Source organism: Carassius auratus, chromosome 1, assembly GCF_003368295.1.
Source record: "Carassius auratus strain Wakin chromosome 1, ASM336829v1, whole genome shotgun sequence".
Lineage (NCBI taxonomy): Eukaryota > Metazoa > Chordata > Actinopteri > Cypriniformes > Cyprinidae > Carassius > Carassius auratus.
This window is the reverse complement of record NC_039243.1, coordinates 1,151,751-1,176,561: the sequence shown is the minus strand read 5'-3', so window position 1 is coordinate 1,176,561 and position 24,811 is coordinate 1,151,751. Positions and strand designations below refer to the sequence as shown.

The 24,811-nt window shown below is 36.1% G+C and overlaps 1 protein-coding gene and 1 long non-coding RNA gene across 2 annotated transcripts in view; both read left to right on the top strand.

The window, feature by feature from the left end:
- The first annotated feature begins 14,304 nt into the window (after positions 1 to 14,304).
- The window catches only part of LOC113108736 (uncharacterized), a 28,168-nt gene continuing 17,661 nt past the window's right edge, over positions 14,305 to 24,811 (top strand). Inside the window, exons 1-9 of the mRNA XM_026272026.1 lie at positions 14,305 to 14,645; positions 14,736 to 14,850; positions 14,962 to 14,997; positions 15,094 to 15,285; positions 16,028 to 16,115; positions 16,236 to 16,388; positions 16,470 to 16,535; positions 16,656 to 16,865; positions 18,114 to 18,273. Coding sequence (XP_026127811.1) covers positions 14,510 to 14,645; positions 14,736 to 14,850; positions 14,962 to 14,997; positions 15,094 to 15,285; positions 16,028 to 16,115; positions 16,236 to 16,388; positions 16,470 to 16,535; positions 16,656 to 16,865; positions 18,114 to 18,273 — 1,156 coding nt within the window. The 5' untranslated portion in view covers positions 14,305 to 14,509. The remainder of the gene's footprint in view (positions 14,646 to 14,735; positions 14,851 to 14,961; positions 14,998 to 15,093; positions 15,286 to 16,027; positions 16,116 to 16,235; positions 16,389 to 16,469; positions 16,536 to 16,655; positions 16,866 to 18,113; positions 18,274 to 24,811) is intronic.
- Positions 18,238 to 20,071, top strand: LOC113106797 (uncharacterized). The gene is made up of 3 exons (XR_003292850.1): positions 18,238 to 18,273; positions 18,777 to 18,856; positions 19,624 to 20,071. It is a non-coding gene; the product is annotated as an uncharacterized LOC113106797 (long non-coding RNA).

Here is a 24,811-nt window from a genome sequence, read left to right as displayed (position 1 = left end):
TCAAGTGTGCCGGTAGTTTCAATGGTGTCACAACTTTTGGGGGAAAGGGAGCGTGAGAACGAGAGAATATGTGTGTGAGAGAGAGTTGAGTTGGGAGTCTTTGTTAATCAAGACATTAATATATAAAATGATGAAACCTTTACCTGGTCCCAGTTGTTTTGGGCTTTCATGTTGTTGTGCTGCTGTTGTTTGGGCTCTTCATCTGGTATTAATGGCATTCTGTCTGAACTCAAAGATGGCAGGCTGCCTGGTAATTCATATGCTTGTTCTCTGATGGCATCTGTGAAAATGTGCTCCGTGCATATTGGTACATACCCTGTGGGAGGGAGCAGGAGCTCGAACCTCTGACTGAGTGGGATGTACGCGGTTTTCCTAACTGGGGCACTTGCACCAAAAACAAAAGAGAGAGGGAGAGAGAGGAAGAAAAAAATTTGGAAAGAAGGCCAACTTGATTGTCTGCGGTGACTGTGATTGACATGCTGACACAGGGTGTGTAATGATGGGCTGCAGAACCAGTTCAGAATAGTTTGTGTTGTAGTACTGATCATTTGATTATTGTACGGAGTCAGGTAGCACTTTATTTTACAGTCCTGTTCCTCATGTACATACTATGTACTAATTATAGTAATTACAATAACTATGTAATAACTAGGTACTAACCCTGAACCTACCCCTAAACCTAACCCTACCCCATGTAGTTACCTTGTATTACCAGAACCTTCTTAGATAAAAACACTGTAAGTACACTATAAGTACATGTTAGTACACGTACTGTAAAATAAAGTGCAACCCGGAGTCATATAGTGTATAAAACATTTCACACAAAAATGTTGGTGAATGTCTGAGCTTCTGGGAAAGTAAAGTGGATTTATATATCTAAAAAGAAGCATAAAATGTCACAAGTAGTCAGATGAGTTGAGTATCTAACATTTTGTGTACATGTTTTAGCCGTATTAACTATCAGCACCTCTGTCATACCATCTGCAGATCGAATAATTTCATACAAGCTCTAGAAGAGAGAACGATTAATAGTGACTTCAGACATTTTGATATGTTTCACATAGAAATCTATCATGTGACTTCAAAAGAGATGGAATATACATTCTCAATCAACCTAAACATAATAAAATAAAAAGGTTAGATCAGGTAGAAATAGTTTTTTACAAATGACGATTGCGACCTTTTATTGCTGTTTTTGCTTATTGTGGAGTTGGGAATAAAATATAAAATGTGTTTCAAAAATACAAAAACGGTGCTAATCACCATCCATTTTTGTGGGCTTTTTCCACACAGTATTTTGTTTAACATCTCTTATGTTTCATACGAGATGTTTCAAAGAATGAAAGAATGAAAATCAACACAGAGCTGGGACAACATGAGAGTTCAGACTGTGTTCAACTGTGGGCGGCAGAGAATTATTCAGGCTTCAGAAGAAAACTGAAATTTATAAAAGGTTTTAGTTACATTTACAGTTTCACCATCATCGCTTTGTTTACTCAACCTTCATTTTTTACTTGTTTTTTTTTTTTTTTTTTTTTTTTTGTAGAAGTGGCATGATTTATGAGGGATCTGGAAAAGTGTTCCCATCAGTCACTTGGCTATGACCAGAAGGTCTAAGGTCATGAGAAGAGTCCCTGTTATCTGTTCTGTATTACAATGGAGCAGACAGACAGCTATGCTCAAGATTATGCTACTGCATATACAAGAAGTACTTTTTAAACAACCATTTTAATGGGCTAAAGTTTAAGCCAAATAATTTTAGTAGGGCTGTCAAATGATTATTTTTTTTTATCAAATTAATCAGAATTTTCAGTGGATTAATCATGATTAATCACTATTTGCAATTACACCTGAATCCTAACCATTTTTTTTTTCTGAAATGCATACCAAAAGATAAATAACAGGACACAGATACATATTTTTCATGTATTGATTCATCAATATGTGGTTCTTTTTTTCTGAATTTCAAAAGTTTAACATTTACTTAGATCAAATTTACCTGAGCAGTATATCAAACCATGCCATTTAACTACAGATAGTGTAAGAGTTTTAGGTGAACCAGTGGTTAAATATAGCCACATATCTATGAAATTATGCATAGAGAAACTCGAAAGAATGAACTCAGAAACACAAACATGCACCACCATCACATAAGCAGCACTCTGAGCACTCTTGTTTTTGGGAGGTGTTCATTTGCTCTGCCACAATACTTTAGGATCGATATTTTCACGTTCTGAAGGCTTCAAGTGTAATTTTCGCTGCATTGCATGCATGCGTTCTGCGCATGCGCAGTGTGAAACACAGGACGCTATAACAGGAAGAAGCTCCAGCAGGGTATCAACTACCAAAGTCGTCTCTGTTTATCGAGCTTGGCATGAATGTATTTGAGAGTAACTGGGGTAAAACCTTAAGCTTCTTCTGTGTTTTCGTTGCGGCGCTCGCCGCTGTTTTTTACTATCTTGAGAATTCAGAGATCGACGAGACTTTCCTGACCTGAATAATTTGTCACACTGCGCATGCGTGAAATGCGTAAAAAATTTTTTACGTAATTAACAACAAACAACTAATTAACGTTGTTAACGCGCTATTTTTGACAGCCCTACATTTTAGATGATGATTCATGTCTTATTGTAAATCTTGTTGCATACTTTCATGCATTGTAGTCTTTGAAAATGGCTTTGGTTTCATAAAATAACTTGTTTATAGTATATGTTTACAACGACCTCAACAGCAACCTGTTTTTATTTACTTACATGTGTTTGTAGGTCAGCTGGACAATGTTATAGTCAGGGGGGTGTTGGGGGGGGGGGGGGTTAAGATGATTCCAAGGGCCTGACGAGGGAGAGGGGGCCCGAACATGATTTCTACATGCTGTTCACGGGGCCCAGAAACCATAGCGGCGCCCCTGGATGTAGTCAACATCGTCACATTTGAGGAATATTGTTGTTAGCATTGTGTGTCCACACAAAATCAACATAAAATAAATATTATAATCTGTCATATTAGGATTTTATCTGTAGCTTTTGAAATTTGTTGATGGCCAAACTCGAGGTAACTGATAGCACAAGTCTAAAAAAAGTCAGCAGGGCTCGAGACACATTCCTGAAGCACCCCTTGCCTAATCTGTCTTTTGTCAGACATGCTTATTGAGAGAAGCGATAAGGTCTGAGCACACATCTATATCTGGGGCATAGCTCTTGAATAAACACTCGGGGGATATCTAGGACTTAATAACCGCTCATCCTCCAGAAAACTCTTTCTAAACTTCTAGCAGAGGCATCAGTCATGTTTGCCAAAAATCAGAAAGTTTGGAAAACACGATCTTTTGTTTGAAATGAAAATTCTAAAGAGCTTTTGTTTGAAATGAAAATTCTAAAGAGTCTAGAGAAAAGGAATGAATTATTCATTTAAGGAGGAGTCAGAAAGGTGGAGCATGAACTAGCAAAGCAAGGAAACGCTTCACTCAATCTGTGCCAGCAGAGGCTTTATTTATTTTGCAGATAAATAAATGAAAGACAAGTTCATTTAACTTTGTCCTGTTGTTCTTGTTGAGGTAAAAACACATAAAAAACAAGAAAAGTGTATAGTTTACAGTCACATTACCAAAAATATACTTTAATATTAGTATATTCTTTAAGTCTTTCCAATATGCCCAGAGGGACTGAAATGAATTGGACTGTTATAGCAAAATGTAAAATACATAAAGTATTTTATACATAATACAGTACAATATAACCACACAGTAATAATATATAATGAATCTGAAAATAAACAAGCTAAACAAATTTACAAATGATCAAGTGTAAAAGTTCTATACAAGGACTGGATACTTCAAAAGAATTAAATAAACAAACTATTAAAAGTGTTAGTGAATTCAATTTTTATGTCAGTAAAAGTCACATTAAAAATGCATCCCAATTCCACAAAAATAAAAAATAAAGCAACTGTTTTCAACATTGATAATAATAAGAAATGTTACTGGAGTAAATTGCATTAAAACACAATATTACGGTTTTACTTTTAAATTTAAATTTAAATTTTAGAAATGCAGCCTTAGAGAGCAATCACGTGTGTGTGTGTGTGTGTGTGTGTGTGTGTGTGTGTGTGCGTGTGCAGTATGTGTAGTTCTACAGGAAAGTGGTTGAAATGCAAATATATTACTAACATTAATATATGGATAAATTGTACAGATAATGGCAGTGGATAGGAAGGGTTTTCCATCTCTCAGTGATACACCAGGTCATGATAATTCTAGTACTTAAAGTGCTCTTGATATCTTATGACCCAAGAGTTTTGAACTGTAGTGTAGTAGATCCAGATCAATAGATAAAATTCATTCCAATGTTACTGAACTGATCACTGCTATGAAATATGAGGAAAAAATTAGATTCTCTTTTGGTTAACAACAAAGAGCAACTATACTGGAGTAGTTATGCATTGATATGGAATTTGCATTAAGTTAAGTTAAGTTGCATTAAGTTCATTAAGTATAAGTCACTGTTTGTTGATTCGGGAGCTATTTTGACAGATTCTGTGTACAGCACTCATCAGACCGATTCAAACAAGTAACTTCTGTGAGTGATTCATTAAAAGAACTGACTCAAAATATCCATTTGATAGTGAATCAGACTACACAGGGCACAGAGTTCGTTTTGGGATTTCATGACGTGCCTTTTTATGTATGGGTGCCAAAACTTGGCTTTTTATGATTTCTTGGAAACTGAAAGGGACACTACAACTGAGTTCCTGTTTAAGTCTAAAGTTCTAAACAAATACATTTCAACCACCCTCAAAAACTACCAAGCATTCATAAGTGCTTTTTAAATGTCTCCTCACCAAGAGCAGGTCGACTCAAATCATCTGCAAACAATTATAGAAATCTGAGATACAATATCAACACAGCTGGCTAAACCTGAGTGATCAGCAGAATCACTCAAAGGGAAGTTTTTGTTTTAATTCAGTAATTGCATCCGTGTGGTCTATGTATGCTTTTATGTCATATTTTGTATAAGTGTCAGATATTTGTAGGTATTCCAAAAAGGAACTGATGAAATTCGTATAACCTGGAGCTTAAGTAGGAGTACACCACCGTTCAAAGGTTTAGGGTCAGTAAGATCTTTTTTTTATGAATAAATACTTTATTCAGCAAGGATGCATTAAACTGACCAGACTTACTATTTTCAATGTTATAAAATAATTAGGTAACACTTTAGAATAAGGTTCCATTAGTTAATGTTAGTTAACTACTTTCGTTAACATGAACTAAGCAAGAACAATCCTTCTACAGCATTTATAAGTCTTAGTTCATGTTAATTTCAACATTTACTAATGCATTATTTAAATCAAAAGTTGTGCTTGTTAACATTAGTTAATGCACTGTGAATTACCATGAACTAACAATGAATAACTGTATTTTCATTAACTAACATTAACGAAGATGAATAAATACAGTAATAAATGTATTATTCATTGTTTGTTCATGTTAATTAATACATTAACTAACATTAACTAATGGAACCTTATTCTAAAGTGTTACCAAGAATTATATTTCAAATATGTGAAAAAAAAACAAACAAAAAAAAACCTTTTTGAAATGAACTTTATATTCAATAAAGAAACCTGAAAAAATGTATCAGAGTTTCCACAAAAAAAAAAAAAACAATATTAAGAGCAACTGTGGACCTCGAAGCTCGTTCTCACGTGAAAACAAAAGTACACTTGACTCTCAGTTTTCTCCCACTCTCTCTCTGTCTGTCTCGCTTTCCCTTTCTCTTGATTGCAATCAGTGTAATGTTAAGTTTAGATGTTTACCACATGGGCGCTTACCACAAAGTCTTTAGAGGGCTGTTATGAAGGCATTCTCAGTGACTGTGTGTTCCCTTCAGCCTTTATAAAGAAGCACAGAACATTTCTGTGAATTAATCGACATTGGCTCTGCTTTACTTCTGTTGCTCTGCCTGATTTACCGCAGCTCTGTGCAATGATTCGTCAATTGGCAACTTCCCAGTATGCCTCAGACAATGATGGTACCAGAAGCAAGTACAACCCACTATAGAAAGAAAGCACATTGTTTTACGAGTACATATCTGAATTGTGTGATCTTTTAAGTAAACTGTCGGCCCCCATGTCCGGTTACTGAACTCTTCCACAATAATGTTCCAGTGGATGAAGATATAAATGTAAATATATAACTGTCTAAACTGTGTCTCAATAACAATTTAAAGTGTAAACAATTCAAAAGAATTTGGGGTTAATAAGTTTAAGTGCTTTTCAAGAAAGTCTTTATTGGTTCATAAAGACATTTATTTGATGTAAAATACGGTACAATTGTGAACTAATACAATTTATAACACAGCTCTGTGGAATGCTCCATACTGATTGGTCAGTCATGACCTTCATAGAAGTGGCGTTCCTTGATAACAACTGGAAAAACCAATGCAAATATTGGGTGAAATTATTAATATGTAATTGCACTATTATTATGTCACTTTTCAGCAATTTATGAATAGAAGTGTATTTTTCCCATTTTATCCTCACCCCGTTGACCATCTGGGATATTTTTTGTGTCCCTAACCTTGTTGCTGCGCATTACTTGTGCATAAATGCAATATCTGTTGGCAGCTTACTAGGTTTGAAAGCATATGCAAATGCAGTCCGTGATTAGCAGTTAGCCTCCAGCATTGGAATAATCTCTGACCCAACACTAGCATGTCAAAGACCCATCATAACCCCTTTCCTAGCACATATCCCAAGGTACTATTGAGCAGAAGTCTGTCATGATGTGACTGCAGATATAGATCAAAACAAATTTATAAACATGATTTTTGAATCTATGCTTATCTACCAGTTTGTCCTGGGACATGCTGCTCTAAGTACCACTTTGTTTACCTCAGTGTAATGACCATTCACAGTGTCATCACTATCTCTTCCTCCATCTCTTTAATGGCCAAAACAATCAAATATCAGACAGTATCCACTAGGCTTTACAGTCAAATGCATGAGAGAAGTTAAAGTAGCACACAGAGGGGAATATTGTTTGGTGACTTTGTTTTTATACGTAGTCTGTTGTGTTCATAGATTTTTTGGGGAGGGCGGGGTGGCTGACATAACAGTTTGATTTGAGACAACAGAGTAAAGTGTATTGATTTGTATTGCTTTTTATGGTTTATTGACATTTATTGACATTCTTATGATTTATTTATCTATTTGTACCCAACTGAACAGTGTGTAGAGCTTTCAAGTTAAGATAACTGTGGTAAAACACTTTCTTGGCTTTTCCTGATGGTCATAATTGATATTATGCCCATAACAGCACAAACATCTTCATGACTAGGGTGCCCAAATGTCTCTCAGTCTTCGAATTCCAGTGGCTCTTTTATTTTCTCTTGCACGCGCACACACACACGCGCACGCACAAATCACACACACACCATCCTAAAAACTTCACTAAAAACATGTTATGCGTCTTACTATGGTCATCATTTCCTGTAGCTGTTTACAACAAAGTCGTCACAAAGACGAGGGATGATCAGCAGAAGCATCCATTATGAGAAGTTTATTATGAAAGTGTCAAAGTTTGAATGTGAATGTGTCAGTTTGTTGCAGATTTAAAGTTAAGAGCCTTCAGAGTGTTTGGGAAAAGAGGTGGGAGAAGTTACTCATTTGTTTCTTATTCAGTTCCCTTTTAAGAACAAAAAAATAGGCTTTTGTGCAATTTATTAGGTTCAGCAATTTTTTGTGATTTTGAAAAATTTGTGTGAATGAATTGTATGCAGCAGTGAATTTTACTCTTCTCTGTACATTAAGGGGGAACTTTTAGGGGGGAAGTGAATTTTAGCACATAAAAGGTTCAACCCAAAGGTTGTAAGTTCAAAACCTGGAAGTGGTGATCCATGAGTCACTACCATTGTGCCGTCAAGCCAGGCACTTAACTCCAGATTGGTCTGATCTGACACTGTGCTGCGAGTTGCTTTGAATAAGTGTCTGTTAATAAATAACAATTAATAATACTTAAGTTGAAGGTCTCACATAGTCAAACATTTGACTAAAGTAAAGCAGTTTTCTCCAAATTGCAGCTTATTCTGTGGGCAATCTGTGGCTAGGACCAATAGAAAAGTATTTTTATTCTCTGCAAATGGGAGATGCAAATGGTCAGATTAGTAATGCAAAAAAACTCAATGGAAAATCTCAGAAGGAATTCACTTTCTTGAACATTGTTCTGCTGACCTGAGCCACATCCTCCGAACCACAGATCCCTTCGGACATGTGAGGACTTTAGCCCAAATTAGTAGGTTAACTGAATCCAGATGTCGCCCCGGCAATAGCCATTACTTCCACTACTAAATCATTCCATTCCTGAAGGAATGAGAGTCAGACATCTACAGTGAATTGCTTGCTCTTATTGTTAACCACCCTCGAAAATTTTTTTCTTTCATTCTCTGAGAACTTTCACACGTTCTGGAAAAAAAAAAATGCACAAAATGTTTAGTGGTTGTGAAATTGGCTGAGTTGGTTCTTTAGTATCTGTTGATTATAAATAAAGATTGTAAAGAAAAAAATGAGTCGCTGGTATTTCCTCCGAGAAAAACAAGTTTTATGAATTTTGTCTTTGTTGTTTAGTGTCTGGAGCTCATTGAGTTCTGCTGCATGTCTTTGCGTGCATAAGTATAATTAGCCTTCCGTCTGAAAGTATGTTTATCACGTACATATGAACGTTCAACAACTATCTCAGTCCAAGAACTATGTTTATGTTCTGTGTGAATGTTGAAATCTGTAAAAAGCCTGGGGTCCAGCAGTTGGAGGCAGCTAATGAAAATGTTACTAATTTATTTGTATATTAATTGATTGATTTATTGATGTACGCCTACCATTAATAAGTTCAGTAAGAATTCTCTCTCTCTTTCTAAAAAAAAAAAAAAAAAACATTAAGTTAGAGTTAAAACATAAAGCTGTATTACTTTATGACTATTTATTTACTTTAAATATTTATTTATTCCTATATTTTATTAAACGAATGCAGCCTTGGTGAGTATAACACTTTTCTTTCAACTACATACTAAAATCTTACGGACCCCAAACTTTTGAACAGTACGATATTTAAAATCCTAAAATATTCCAAGATTAATTTAACACTCATTCTTAATACCTCATTTTATTCCTTACTACGCTCCTATAAGCCATTTTATTGCGATCTAATATGACTATAAAAAAGAACCGTTCAAAACCGCTTCGGTGAGCTACAACAGCAAGCCGTGAGTTATTTTTTACCAGCTCTCATTGCTTTGCTCTATTTAATTTAATCACAAAACCTCAGTTTCATCCGTAGGCGATATCACAGCTGGCTGGCTAACGTGAATAAATGTATTTACCAGTGGTGTCAAAAGTATTGGCTTTCATTACTCAAGTAGAAGTATAGATACTAGGTCTTAAAAAGACTTTTGTAGAAGTTGAAGTATCAACTCACGCTTTTTACTCAAGTAAAAGTGTAAAAGTACTGGTTTAAAAAACTACTTAAAGTATAAAAGTAAAAGTAATGTAAGGGAACAAATGCCATTAAGAACAAAAGCTTAGGCCGCACCACAGGGGCCTATTGTGCACTACCCCACCTCCTCAAAAAAACATTTTTCTAAAGGCCATAATGAATATAATGTTATATTAAATGTTCATGTTGAAAAATTTGGGATGCACTAGGCTACATGTTTGAGCAACATATATGCCCATTGAAAATGAACGCATTTTAGTACAATGCAAATACATTAAAGGACTAGAGATATGATTACTAGTTGCCAATAAGTATTGTTATTGTGCAAAAAGTCAAACTTTAGAGGCATGTCATCAATAACCTTTAATGGAATGTAAATGTACATCCAAGCTTAGCTGCAGGAATCTGCGAGGGCAATGGACAAGAACATTGGTGCAGGCTTAGTAACAATTACTCTTGTAACGTTGTCTATTTACAATAAGCATTATAGTGCTGTCAAAATTAATGATTAATCCAAGTGATTAATCAATAACTAAAAAGGAAAATTAACTCATAATCCCGATACCTTCTTAATTGACAGCTTCCTGTATTCGTTACGTACGTAAGCTATGTTAAGTTACAAAGTTGGTATAGCCTAGATATCACAACATTGTCAATCGCAAACGATAATTTATTAAAACGTCTCACTACCGAACTACCAACAGTAGCTTTATTTGTGGAGAACGAAGATAAAGCACCCATTTGGTAAATGAGCCAGTGAGAAATAATAACTTTTAAATAGGGTCCAGTGCCTTTTCGATACTTTTAAAACAGTACAGGCGCCTAAATGGTGCCTGAACCTATACTTAAAAAAAAGAACCTAAAAAAAAAAAAAAACTATGGATAACTTAAAAGAACATTCCAAATATTTTAAATAAATCCATAGCTTTCACCTTGGATGCTCTCACTTCCCAAGTTGTGCTTCCCTTAATCTAAGGCTAATAAATGTATTTCACAAAATCTGGGTCATTATTTAATATAAAACCACACATAATTCTACTGTATATCTGTCACTCACTCTGATATTTAGTTAAGATGAGTGCTGTCTGTCACTGTCTTAAATCAGTTCTGTGAATGACTGTATGCTCATTCTTTATAAAGTACACTCTTAGAAAAAAGGGTTCCTCAAGGTTCTATATAGAACCCTGGGGTTCCGTACTTGGCCTATAGAACCTTTTACCAAAAAAAATGGTTCTATGTAGAACCCTTTCATGCAAAGAACCTTTTTTTATTAAAATGGTTCTATAATTCATGTTTTATGACTGAAGTTTAAACTAAAGATTACACTATAATTATAGCACAAAGCTTTTTGAGTCAAGACCCATGAGAATGACTGCTGTAGCTATTCAAAAATATTAATATCTAGTCAGTGTATGATTTGAGCTGTACATTAGCATGAAACTTATATTACTTTACATTATAGTTTACGTTTTTTAAGAAATAAATTTGTGAAGAAAAACATAAACTAACCAGGAGTTGTCTTTATTTTGTATACCATATTGTGATATGTACGAAGGGAACATTAAAAACAAATAGTCATAAAAAGACCCCCTCCCCCTCCCCGGTATGCGTTGCGTCATCCTTGAATTCCTATTGGTGGATTGGCGAAGATGAATCTCGAGAGGAGTCGAGACAAGTGACAGTTAATTTTTCAAACTGAGGAGTCCGCCATTTCTGCTCGTTCATACACTAAGGTAAGTTAAGTTTTTACATTTTTGAAATGATTTTACCGAAATATTTTGCATTACAGTTAATATTTATATTTGTTAGAGTAGCCCTTGTGTTGAACACTGATACTAGAAGCAAAATGTACCTCAAAAACACTGGTGTGAAGCACTGACGGACTTCGTCAGCCGTCGGTTCAAGCCCTGTTAAGTTAATTTTGCTCCGGTTTTTAAATTAATTAAGATATAGTCTCCCTTTATTTCCTTGTTAATGTTAATGGAATTGTTAACTACAATAAGATAGCTGTGTTATAAGTAGACGAGCTTCCAGTCAGAAGCGTGAATTTTAACGTTCATTTCAATTAAGCGCGCGCTCGTTGTTCAAATAAACGGCGCCGATACAAATAAAAGTGAACCGGGTGGAAGACGGAGGTGAATGATTATGTGAAAGTGTGTCGCAGTTTCACACATAGGCCTACTCATTTTGCGTTGAGTATTTTTCCCAGGCCTATGTTAACAGGTGTAATGTTAGAAGTTCTTCACTTTGGCCCGCAAGATACTTTCGTGCAGTTTTTAACTCCAACCCAGACGAGGATCTTGATTAGCTTGTTCAGGTGTGTTTTATCAGGGTTGGAGCTAAACTCAGCAGGAAAGTGGACACTGCTACAGTTCAAAACTTCCGGCCGGTCTGTAGCTATTAAAACTGCAAAGAAACAGTTGCAGTGCAGTGTTCGTTTATGTTTACTGTGATGCATGCGCTAGATTAAAGTGATGATAGCACAAGGTTACATTTTAGTATTCAAATGTTATAAAGCCAAAAATGTTTAAGGTTAGGTGTGTTTAATGCATAGTTGGTTTATGAAGTGTTATTTATGCTTTGTTTTTTTTTTCATCCCCAGATAACCATGGTTGATAAATGGTCAGTAGATGACACGTGCCAATGGCTTCAAACTATAAACCTCATTGATGCAAAAGAAAGTTTCAGAGGTAACGTTACAAATGAAAATTTATAAATGTTCATTTTGTGATGTTGTGAAGTTTCAACTCACAAAGTTTCTAAATCACCTGCAAGTGCAACATAACCACCAATCAGATTTTAGTGTTACCTGTGACATTGAGGGATGTTTTAGAAGATATAAAACTGTTGCAAGTTACAGAAACCATATCTATCGAAAGCACAGACAAGCTTTGCAACATCCCCTATTTGAAAAGGCTACTGTATTTGAAGACAATAATGAAAGTGAGGAGGAGGTTCCTGAAGATGATCTGCTAGAGAACAAACAAAATTCTTTGCTTGGAATTGATTTAGAAACTGTGTTATTGGGACTGAGACAGCATGTAGCCCTCTTTATATTAAATCTTCAAGAAAAACATTTACTTCCTAAAGCAACTCAGGATACCATTGTTTCCAGCTTGGAGTTCATCTTGAAATTTTTCCAACAAAATTATTTTGAAATCATAAAATTCCACTTGACAAAATCTGGATTTAGACTAGAGGACCAGGAAGACTTGGATAACTTGCTAAATAATCAGACACTTATTGAAAGTGTGTTTGCCTATATTCAGTCAGATTATCAACTTTTCAAATATTGCAAAGAACATCTACACTTAGTGGAGCCAGTCAAGCACATTCTTGGAACCAATAGCCAGGGAAAGGAGGACACATTTCAGTATGTGCCTATCATTGATGTTCTGAAGACTCAGTTGGAGAAACCTGACATATTTGAATCATATCGAAGAACTTGTGAACAAGCCCCAAGTACAGATTTTTTAAGTAGTTACACAGATGGAGAATTATTCCGTGAGAGCCCCTTTTTTGGAGATCCTAATATTGTAAGATTACATCTTTACACTGATGAATATGAAGTGGTAAACCCCTTGGGGTCTAAAAGATCGGTTCACAAATTAGCAGCTTTCTATTTTATGATTGGCAATCTTGAATCTAACTGCAAATCACAATTGAGGCATATACATTTGTGCTTACTTGTAAGAAATCAATTTCTAAAGAAGTACTCATACAGAGACATCTTGCTGCCCCTGATTAATGACCTGAAACTGTTGTACACTCAAGGACTCCAGGTCAGTGTAAATGGTCAGAACATCATTTTGAAATGCGCCCTTGCCACTATTTCAGCTGACAACTTGTCTGCTCACAGCCTGGCAGGTTTCACCTGCTGCTTTAGCAGTGGACGGATCTGTCGCTTTTGTATGATCAACTACAAAGACCTAAGGTCTCACGTTAATGAAGATGATGTAATAATTCGATCTTCTCAGGTACATCAGTACCATCTGCAAGCACTCAGGGAAAGTAGTGGAATATCCAAACAGACATATGGTGTGGTCAGTGAGTGCCCTTTCGCTGAGCTGGACTACTTTGATGTGACAAAAAACTTTCCCCCTGACTTAATGCACGATTTTCTTGAGGGTGTGGTGCCTCTTGTGGTTACCAGAGTTATCCAGGCATTACATTTTTTGCACATTGTCTCATTAAATCAGATAAATGCTGAATTGGATGCATTTAAGATAGGGAGAAATGAACGGGCTAACCTCCCTCAGAAACTTCCAGATTCTGTCCTAAAGAAAAACACACTATCAGGGTCTGCAGCTCAGGTCTGGTGCCTCTTCAGGATTTTGCCATTTCTCATTGGACATTACATTCCAGAAGGTGAGGTGCACTGGGACATTTACCTGAAGTGTAGGGATATAGGAGATGTGATTTTGTCACCCACCATACAAAAGAAAATCATCCCTTTTCTAAGCCTTCAGATAGGCGAATTCCTGTCCTCCTTCCAGTCTGTGTTCCCAGAGACTTTCACTCCAAAACTACACTTTCTCATTCATTATCCACAACTGATATTGAAGTTTGGGCCACTGAAACAGCTGTGGTGCATGAGATTCGAGGGAAAGCACCAATACTTCAAGCGATTAGCCCACAACACTTGTAACTTCAAGAATCTCAGCTACACCCTTGCCAAAAGGCATCAGTTAAGGCAGTGCTGGGAACTGACTTCGCTGGATTCCCTGCGTCAGGACAACTACACGGAGGGTGAACGGGTAGTACCTTTCCGAGCATTACCACTGGAGATACAGAAAGGTGTGATTTGAAGAAGTGAGGCAGAGGATGTTCAGGGTGATGAGAAGCTTGGTGTTTGTAGCTCTCTTATGACCAACAACGTGAAATACTGTGTCGGAGACAACTTAATTATAGATCTTGTGGAGGAGGACATCCCAATCTTTATGAAGATTGTGAAGATTTTGCGGTTCAGGGGTGCTTGGATGATCTTCGGCAAGCTGCGGATACCAATAACATTTGAAAGACATTACCATGCTTTCAAATTGGAGGACCAGAAGGAGTGGATTCTTGTGCAGCCAGGGGAGGAGAAAGAATTTCATCCTCTTGACACATATGTGCATGATGATACCAAGTATATTACATTATACCACAGAGTGCAGTATTCTAGGTAAATATATTGTACCTCTGTGGCATGTCTCTCTCTTATTTATTATTTCTTCTTTAGAATATGTAATGTTTTTTTTTTTTTTTTACACAGAGCAACAAATTGATGGAGAGACTCTGCTGGGTCTCACAGAAAGGATGGTGGAAAGACTTTTTCCTGTAATGAAACATCAGGTGACATTTATGAAGGAGCTTAATAAGTTAAAAAAGTAAGTCTGTGTTGTTAAATATTAATCATTGTTGTTAAATATAAAACAAACAAATGCTAACCAAGCTTAAAATCCTTATCTTAATTTATATTTTTATATTTCTTAAAACAGCCTGGAAACTGAAGTGCCTCAAATATCTTGTACTCGGTATGTATCATTGTTTTGAATTTTGAACAAACTGTATTGTGGCAAGTAAAATGAAATCCTGTATAAAAGACTTCAACATTGTATTCATGTTTACAGACAAGAACCCTGTGAGAATGAGGGCTCATTTGTTGCCCAACCTTGGCCAGCAGTATACAACCTGCCTGTCTTTCCCCCTGAACTGCAAGCAGCTTTGCAGAGGAAGGATCCCGGCTTTAAGAAGAAGGACAAGTCCCACATCCGTGCATTACTGATTCAAGTGTTATTTGACAGCATCACTAAGCACACCTGGTACAGTATTGTATTTCATTGTATTTTATAAAAGTTAAATGTATTTTATATTAAAGGGTTAGTTCACCCAAAATGTAAAATTCTGTCAGTAATTACTCACCCTCATGTTGTTCCTACCCCGTAAGACCTTCGTTCATCTTCGGAACACAAATTAAGATATTTTTGATGAAATCTGAGAGCTGGATCACTCCTCCATAGGCTTCTAAGGGATTGAAACTAGCTGGCCCAGAAAAGTTATTAAAGAGATCATTAATATAGTCCAAGTGACTACAGTGGCTCAATCTTTAGTATATCAAGCGACGAGAATACTTTTTGTGCGCAAAAAAATAAAAATAAAATAACGACTTTATTCCACTATTCATTTCCTTCTCTCTGGGCCTCGAGTGAGTTCACGTAGTGTTATACTTTATTTTTATTTTTTTGCGCACCAAAAGTATTCTCGTCGCTTGATATACTTAAGATTGAGTCACTGTAGTCACTTGGACTATATTAATGATCTCTTTAATAACTTTTCTGGGCCAGCTAGTTTCAGTCATATAGCAGCCTATGGAGGAGTGATCCAGCTCTCAGATTTCATCAAAAATATCTTAATTTGTGTTCCGAAGATGAACGAAGGTCTTACGGGGTAGGAACAACATGAGGGTGAGTAATTACTGACAGAATTTTCATTTTTGGGTGAACTAACCCTTTAAACTTGTTGGTTGTTGGGTACTGAAATAATGTATTTGATTATATTTCTTAGGTACCCAAATCATAAAATGTATGGAGATGTTCTGGGGAGTTTGATCACCCGCTTTCCATTTTTGAAGGATGGCAGCTCCTCTGGTTATGTAGGAAAATATTGCAGTTCTTTTAATATTGTGACAATATTAAGATCATTCCTCATTAAAAAAAATCTAACACAGAAAAAAAAAATTCAATTTAAAAAGAAATTATAAATGTGTCTACAGGATACCTTGTTGGAATGCCTTAGAAACAAATTTAAAAAAGAAAGGATTCCCTTGGTTAGCTCATCGATCGTCCTGCAAATGAAGGAGAAGTATGGGATTAAAAGGAAGTGTGCTGGACAAACAGATTCGGAGGAACTTGGTCAACAACAAGAGGTAAGTTCAGTTCAATAAATTTGATGTCGAAGGCAGATTAAATTTGTCTTAACATGAAGTACATGTTGACAATTATTTCAGAGTGCAAAATGTAGAAGAGAACCATTGGATATATTGGCATTTAAAGATTCTGCTTGTTCGCAGGAGGTATTTGGTTTAGTGATCCTTAAGTGATACATCAGTTTTTAAATGTTTCAATCTTAAATATTGTATTCTGTGACTTTGATTCATATTTACGTACTGCACAATACTGTCTTCCTACCTCAGATTGTGTTGGACCTGGAAGTAATGGGTGAGGATGAGACAAGTTTCCGGGAACACATTAATGCCATCACCCTGGAGTTGCGTAAAAGCAATCCCAGTTACTCTGAAGTCAAGAACCGGATGAAGCGCACTCTTTTCAAAAGAGTACAGCTTATGGACAGGCCTGCAGCTGAAGTAATGGAGCAGTTTCCTTTTCTTGGAGTGCCACAGCTTGTGAGTAAACATTGTTACATTTTGTGCCAGGCAGATAAGAAAAATCAGTGTAATTATATTTCTGTGAATTCCTATAGCCCATGATTTGGTAGAGCAATGTGTTAGCAATGCAAAAGGGTATCCCAGGGAACACATACAATGTATAGATTGAACGCAATGCAAGTCCCTTTAGATAAAAGCGTTTGCAAAATATGAAGTATTTTATTTGATCTAAAGTTATTTTGTTTTATTCTTATTTTATTATTTTAATTTTAGATATATATACTGCTGTTAAAAATTGAGGTCATTTAGAAATGGGAGCTCTAGCGCAAATTCTACCGAAATTAATTGTTTCTACGATGCAGACGAAGACGTTTCGGTATCCGTTCAATAATAGACCATAACCAATTATAATGTACTTTTGGGATGCTTTTCTGATGTCTTCTGTTGCGTACGTGCTTTGGTGGGTAGCATACAATGGCAGAGGGAGGCGAGACGCGAGTGCTAGAAAATGTAAAATGCTCCAACTACTTTAAAGCCGACATCTGGGCACATTTTGGCTTAAAATTTGGTAAGAACGACCTGCAGAAGACACGCACTGTGTGCGCTCATGTCACGTACACAAAGAATATGCAGGAGGTAATTCCACAAACTTCATAAACCATGTTAGCCATTTTCACCCCGAGCTGTAAAAGGGATACTCCAAAGTTTTTTTCATATTAAACTATGTTATTCCCTTAACTAAGACGAGTTGATACATACCTCTCTCATCTCGGTGCGTGCACTTAATCGCTCTGGCGCGCGGTGACACTTTGATGCACTTAGCTTAGCCCAGTATATTCAATGGTATCTAACAGCAATGAATTTATAAGTGACCAAACACATCAACGTTTTCCCTATTTAAAAACAGTTACACGAGTAGTTATACGACCAAGTATGGTGACACAAAATAAAACGTGGCGCTTTTCTAAGCAGGTTAAAAAGGATTACTATAATGTATGGCGGAATAGCACTTTTTGGATTACTTCGACTCAGCGCAGTAAAAAGTCACGCCTGATCCTCTTCCTCTCACTTCTGTCAAGGGGAAGAGGATCAGGCATGACTTTTTACTGCGCTGAGTCGAAGTACTCGAGTGCCCTTGAGGTAAGCTAAAACATACCAAAATTTATTTTCAAAGTGAACTAGGGATAGGGATAAGGAACTTGTTTGGCTGAAAGTATGTAATTTGGATATAAGCACCTGTAGTAATTTTACTGTTTTGTATTTAAGATGCTGCATGAAATGACAATGAGGTTTGGAACAGACTTGGCGAAGAATTTGGAAACATCTCTGAATGAAATGGCACCAAACATCATCAGGAGTGCAAAAGAAGGAAGTCAAAAAAAACTCTACACCAATCTCATTGGACTAGCAGAGGAAACCACAGAAGGTAACTACACCATATATTTTTCCCCATCCAACCTATCTGTTCCATGCCCAGTGTAAAGTTGCATTGTTTGCATTGTCAATGTAAAGGTTGTAGCTCCTATAAATTGTATAAGTGAAAACATGTATTAAAATAATGCAAATATTAAAGGAATAGTTTACCCCCAAATAAAAATTGTCATCCTTTACTCAAAACATTTCATTTCAAATCTTTTTGACTTTCTTCTTCAGAACACAGAAGATAATTAGAAGAAGGATGGTAACCGAACAACGACGGTGCCCATTGGTTTGGTGTCCATTATAATAGAAGTGAATGAGTACCAGCATTGTTCGGTTACCAACATTCTTCAAAATATATATATTTTTTATGTTATGCTGAAGAAAGAAAACTATATAGGTTTAAAATGACATGGGTGAGTGAATGATGACAGAATTTTCATTTTTGGGTAAACTATCCCTTTAATTGATTTCTGTACCTAATATACAATCATTTGTATCTGTTTGTAGGTCTCGTTAGGAATGCTGCACTCATTTTATTGCCAGCACTATTTAAAGAAAACGCCAGCTTCCTCTACTGTGTAGATAGTGTAAGTATAGTTTTTCTGTAGTTTCATTAACATTTGATGCACTTGACTTGAATTAAAGGAACTGTTCATGCAAATCTAAAATTATTAGTCGGTTAACTCACCCTTATGCCAAATTTGTAACAATTTAAAAAAAAAAATTATTTACCCTATAATTTACTCACTCTCTTCTTTAGTCATAAACTTTGTACTGTTTGCAGTGCTTTGTAATGTCATTGAATAGCACCCCAATTTAAATCATAAAAGAAATCTGTACAACTCCAGGGGTTAATACTTGTCTTCTAAAGCAAAATGGTACGTACAAATGGTACGTTAGTGAGATAAAAAGATTACATTTGCCAAGATAGGTTGCTATAATTAGACTATGTATAGATAAGGGAATAACATCCAATGGGGTGGCACATCAGCTTCACATCAATAATTATGTGTCTTGTTGGTTCTTGCGTGTCACGTGCTTAGCTGTCATATCTGTGTTGTGTCATGAACGATTCAGTTAATAGAACGAAAGAACCGATGAGATTCAAAGTAATCAAAGTTGAACTGACGTGGTAGCATGTTGAATGTTCTTCAGTCATCAGCAATGTTGACATTCAAACACATTACAAAGCTTTTTATTATTAAATATATCTCAGATTGTGTTAAACTGGAGAAACAGTCATATACATTGGTTGTTTTTTTGGTAAGTAAATTATGGGGTAATTTTAAGTCTATTTGATGACTTCTGTTTATTGGTGAAAAGCACTCAAAATGTGAAATGGTTTGTTTTACAGGAACCCAAAGGTGCTACACCAACCATAGTGTTTAACGGCTCTCCTGATCCCCTCAAGGCTGAAAGCGTCAGCATTATAATGGACAATGTGAACATCATAAGAGAGGCAGACATTGACATGACACAGGCTGTGGAATGCCTATTTGCAGTCTATTTTCTCTTCAATGTGCAATACCCGGTTGACATTAAGCACACAATGACTTTTATTCAAAAATATATGCTTAAACTTAGACAAGAGCACGGCAAAAGAACACCAATACCTGTACTGAAAATGTACAGTCAACTTGTGTAAATTGTAGAGCTATTTAATAGTTGTTTTAATTGTTCATGTATTGATTTTTATCTGCACTGTCAAATATCAAAAATGATTTAGTTTTTCCTCCTTTCAGAGATATATGTAAAAGTGAAGTACTGTATATGTACATAAACAAGCTTATGTATGTTTTTTGCAAAGTGAAAATGCTTAAATGAAATAATTCAAACTAAATTGTTAAATGTAATTAAACATCTTAAATGTAAAATGTGAAATTTGCTGTCTAATGCAGAGTATACAGAGGTGCAATTTTAAATGACACTGATATTTTTGTATAATCAGTTGATAAAATGTAGACATTTTGAATTTTCTGGATTGTTTATATTTTATTATTCAATAATAACTTGTTTAATAATAAAGAACCCTTAAATGGTTCTATATAGAACCATCTAACTTGGATTCAAAGAACCATTTGGGGTTCTTTTTATGGAACCCATTAAAGTGGTTCTATATAGAACCATTTTGGAGTTCCATATATGAAGCGGGTGATAGAACCATTTTTGGTTCTAAATAGAACCATTTCTTTTAAGAGTGTAGCAACAATGACGTTTGTAAAGTACAGTAATGTGCAAAAGTCTTAGGCACATTAGTATTTTCACCCCAAAAAGGGTTTTAAGCCAGTTATTTAAATCTTTTGCTTTAGTGTGTCCATAGTAAATATCAGTTTGCCATTAATTTTAATAATAATCTAGTGCGATTTTGAATGCACAAGCAGTTTGACAACGGCAAAATTAATGTTTGGAAATGAAACTGATATTTTCTACCGACACACTACAACAAAATATATAAATAGCCGAACACCATTCTTTTAAGTGAAAATACTAACGTGTCTAAGACTTTTGTACAGTAGTTAGTGTATGTATAAAGTACGTATGATTAAATTAATATTTAGTATAAGTATATTTAAATAAGTGTAATTAAAGTATTTGTTCGGTCATATGTGTTAAGGGCTAGATTTTCACTGGAGGAAACGGCTGTGACAAGCGAAAACTTTACAGTAGATGAGAAAGCGACAGCTTCTTCGCGACCTTTTGTAAACTGTATTTATGACAAATAACTTCACTGATACAGATATTCTAACAATCTATCGGTAAACACACACCTTGTGTCCTCTGTCTCTGTTTGAGCTCGTGCTGCTCCGCCGCGGTCTGCGGATTGAAGAGCGCGCTGAAAGACGGGGAGGAGACCGGTCTGACGCCGGTTTCATATGAAATTTAAGCCGGCTGACTCTGAGGCGATCGGATACCGGTTCCATACCCAACCCTACTTTTAAGAAATACATTTTATGATAAACGAGCCAAAAACTGTCTATGCCCTTGCTGGAGGGTGATGTAAATTGTGTCATGTGCAGGTGTGATGGATCGCGTATGGACCAATAGGGTGTCGGGATGGTATATGTTTATACTTCTCATCCAACCACAATCAAATTCACTCCATCCGGATGGCGCGATTTATCTGGATAGGTTTATTTTTATTTTATTTTTTTTTGAGTGATGACAAGCCGGAATGAAAACAAGGCGAAATGAAATACCAGTAACGAAGCTATTTTTAAAATGTAAGGAGTAGAAAGATACTTATGTGAAAATGTAAGGAGTAGAAGTAAAAAGTCGGCTGAAAAATAATTACTCAAGTAAAGTATAGATACCCCAAATTTCTACTTAAGTACAGTAACGAAGTATTTGTACTTCGTTACTTGACACCTCTGGTATTTACACAGTTGTGGCAGGTTGTCTGAGCGTGTTCCCTCTGATACAGACATGAGTAACAAGTGCCGTTACGCTATCAGACCTCTGTCGTTGACCTCTGGATGACCCTAACCGCTGGCCGCGGCTCCGTCTCTCACCGCGGCCATTCCAAATGTTCATCTACGCCAAGACGAACTTCACACTCCCTTAACCTGTAGATCCAAATCAGCCTACATGCCTCTCTGCTGCAATATAGCATGTGCTGTTTATTTTGGCCCTCGCCCAAACAGCCAGACTAGTCTAAAGGAATCACACATAGCAGTAATTCACTCTCCATAGCGAGTATCCCTTTTTCTGAAAGCTGTGCTGATAAGTGACCATATACAGTACAAGACACACTGGACTGACAGGAGTCTGCTTTTCAAATAAATAAAGAGCGACGTCAGAGCTGTTGAAATGTGCAGTTGCTTTTGCTGATAAGTGAGTATAAAGACACTGGATGTGTGTCTGTGGTTAGTCAGAAAGGGAAACTGGATCAAGAGTGCGTGCATCTGCCTGTCCGGGGTTTCTTGTCTGTGTTAGATTTATGTTGAATTGGAACAATAAGTCTCATTCTTCATTTCTGTCTGTGTGTCGAAAGAGCAAAACTTCTCTTCCTGTGCGTATTGTTCAATGGGGCACTATCGTCATCTCTAGCTAAGCGGGGCTGGACAGAGCATGGGAACCTGCCACATAAAATAAGCTCTGGGATTTCTTCACAGTGGAGCGGAGGTCGTAACAAGCTGCTTTTTTTTTTCTTTTTTTCTAGCCACATGACCCATATTCTCCCTGAAACACATAACATCATTCAGAACTGTTTTGATAGAGATTATATTTGATTAAATGACGTCTGTAATAATAATAATAATAAAACTTACTGGAAAACGTTCCTGTGGTGACATGATATTACATTGCTTAAGAACTGGTTAAATGCAAATGGCCAAATGTATTTAGTACGAATTAAGTGTTTTGAGATCACACCATAGTATTTTTCACTGAATTGTGTAAGATATAATGGGTCCATTTAATTATCTTTTTTGTCGGGAAAAGGGGGGGGGGGGTCTAAGTCGTCTGTGAATTCCTGCTGTTTTCATTTCAGTTGGAAACTGCAGAATTGTATGTAAAGATACATTTTCGAAATGTTCCAATAATGGTAGAGACATGTTTTCCCAATAAGCCTATATTGCATAAAATGCTTTCGTATTTCTAATTTTTATCCTTTTGTCCTTGATTTTTCAAACCTTTCTGTCCAGTCGAACAACCAGTCCCCCCTTTAGAGATCACTGGTCAACAAACGGATCACAACCCCCGCATTATTAAAACAAATCAACAACAAAAAATGATAAAGAAAACATCAAAAAGCCCTTCATCAGAAGACTGAGTTGTTGGAGAAGCTAAAGCACTTGGGAGTGTCCCGTGCAAGGCCTTTAATAATAAACACAAGTTGGGAGTCCTTTCTGTTCTGGTTTTAATTTCCCTCCATCGTGGCCTTAAGGTTCTTGTTAGAATGTCTGTCCACCCTTAGCAGCTCATGTGTATATAGGATTACTATGGGCAAATTGAGCCAGTAATTGGAGATATACAGTATCTATATGAAGTGTACAGGTCTGGAGTTGTTTTCCACGAGGCTGAAATCCCAGTGTGGATGCAGAATCCCACAATAGACTTCTGAGGTAAAGAGTGGCCCCACTGACCTGAGCGAAGCCAAGGGGTCCAATGTACTGGAGCCAAGCGCAGGTCCCGGGAGAGCAAGAATCCATCGCTTCTGTCTGTGACTTCTGAGAAGGGGATGATGGAAAGCCATGTGCGTTTTTTATTAACCTGAGGAGGTTTGTGCTTCTTACCAAAATATAGACACCTCTGAGAGACAAAATACTTTTTTTAAATGCGTTACTGTTTAAAAGGTTGGGGACAGAGTTTTTTTTTTTTTTTTTTTTTTTTTTTTTTTTTTTAAAGACATTTATACTTTAATTCGATGAGGTTGTATTAAACTGATCAGAAGTGACATTGAGACATTTATAACGATTTCTACTTCAAATAAATGCTGTTCTTTCGAAAACGTTCTATTCATCAAAAATCCTGAAACAATCTATCATGCACAAAAACTGTTTTAAATGTCATTATCAATGTGTTTCAACACTGATAATAAGAAGAAATGTTTCTCGAGCAGCAAATCACCATAGTAGAATCATTCCTGAGGGATCATGTGACTGATCATGTGAGAAGTGCATGGCTGCTTAAAATTCAGCTTTGCATCACTGAATGCACTTTTTTTTTAAAAAAAATATTGAAATGTAAAACATTTATTTTAAATCATAATAATGTTTCATTAATATTAAATGTAGCGTCTGTGAGCATTAGGTAATTTTAAGGGTTACATAAGATATGAGTGTTTTCCTTCAAAACTTAATAAATTCATAAAAGACTGTTCATTGCTGCACTAGACTGAAGTCAATATATATATATATATATATTTATTTTTTTAATTTATAATCACTTATCCAGTCTAATAAAATGTGTCAGAATTATTCACAATGACTGGGGGAGTTTTAAAGGCATTGGAACAATAAGAACAACATAGTTTATACAAGACAAAAACAAATGGCTAACATGTCTGTAATTGCTCCTTAATTTGCTCCCCTCTTGATAAAACATTCGAACGTGACCCGTTTGTGTGGCAGACTTATTATAGTAGGCCTAATCAATTTTGGATGATATGTAAATATTGCCAATGTTTAGATTTTCAAGTACAATCTGTCATTCCAAATGCAGTCTCAGAGCACTAGTCAGCCCAAAGCAATCATGTATGTGTTAATATGCCACAAAATCTCTACTAACATGACCATAAATGTCCAAAAAGCCTTGTTTGCACAAGTTTATTTAAGAATAACCGAGACTGAGCCTCACCTCAGTTTACACAAATAGACAAACAGTGTTAAATCACTTACAGTGAATGATTTCTAAAGGGCTCATGTTATCTGTTTCAATAGAAGAGCAATTTTTTATTACACCAACACTATAATGTGCATGATTCCTTTCTAAAGAATCCAACACGTTCAAATGGAGCTTAAAGAAAAGGTGTTTCATATTATCTGCCCGCTATCCATTATTGATGACTATTCAAACTGCATTTGCACCATCTAATCTCGGTA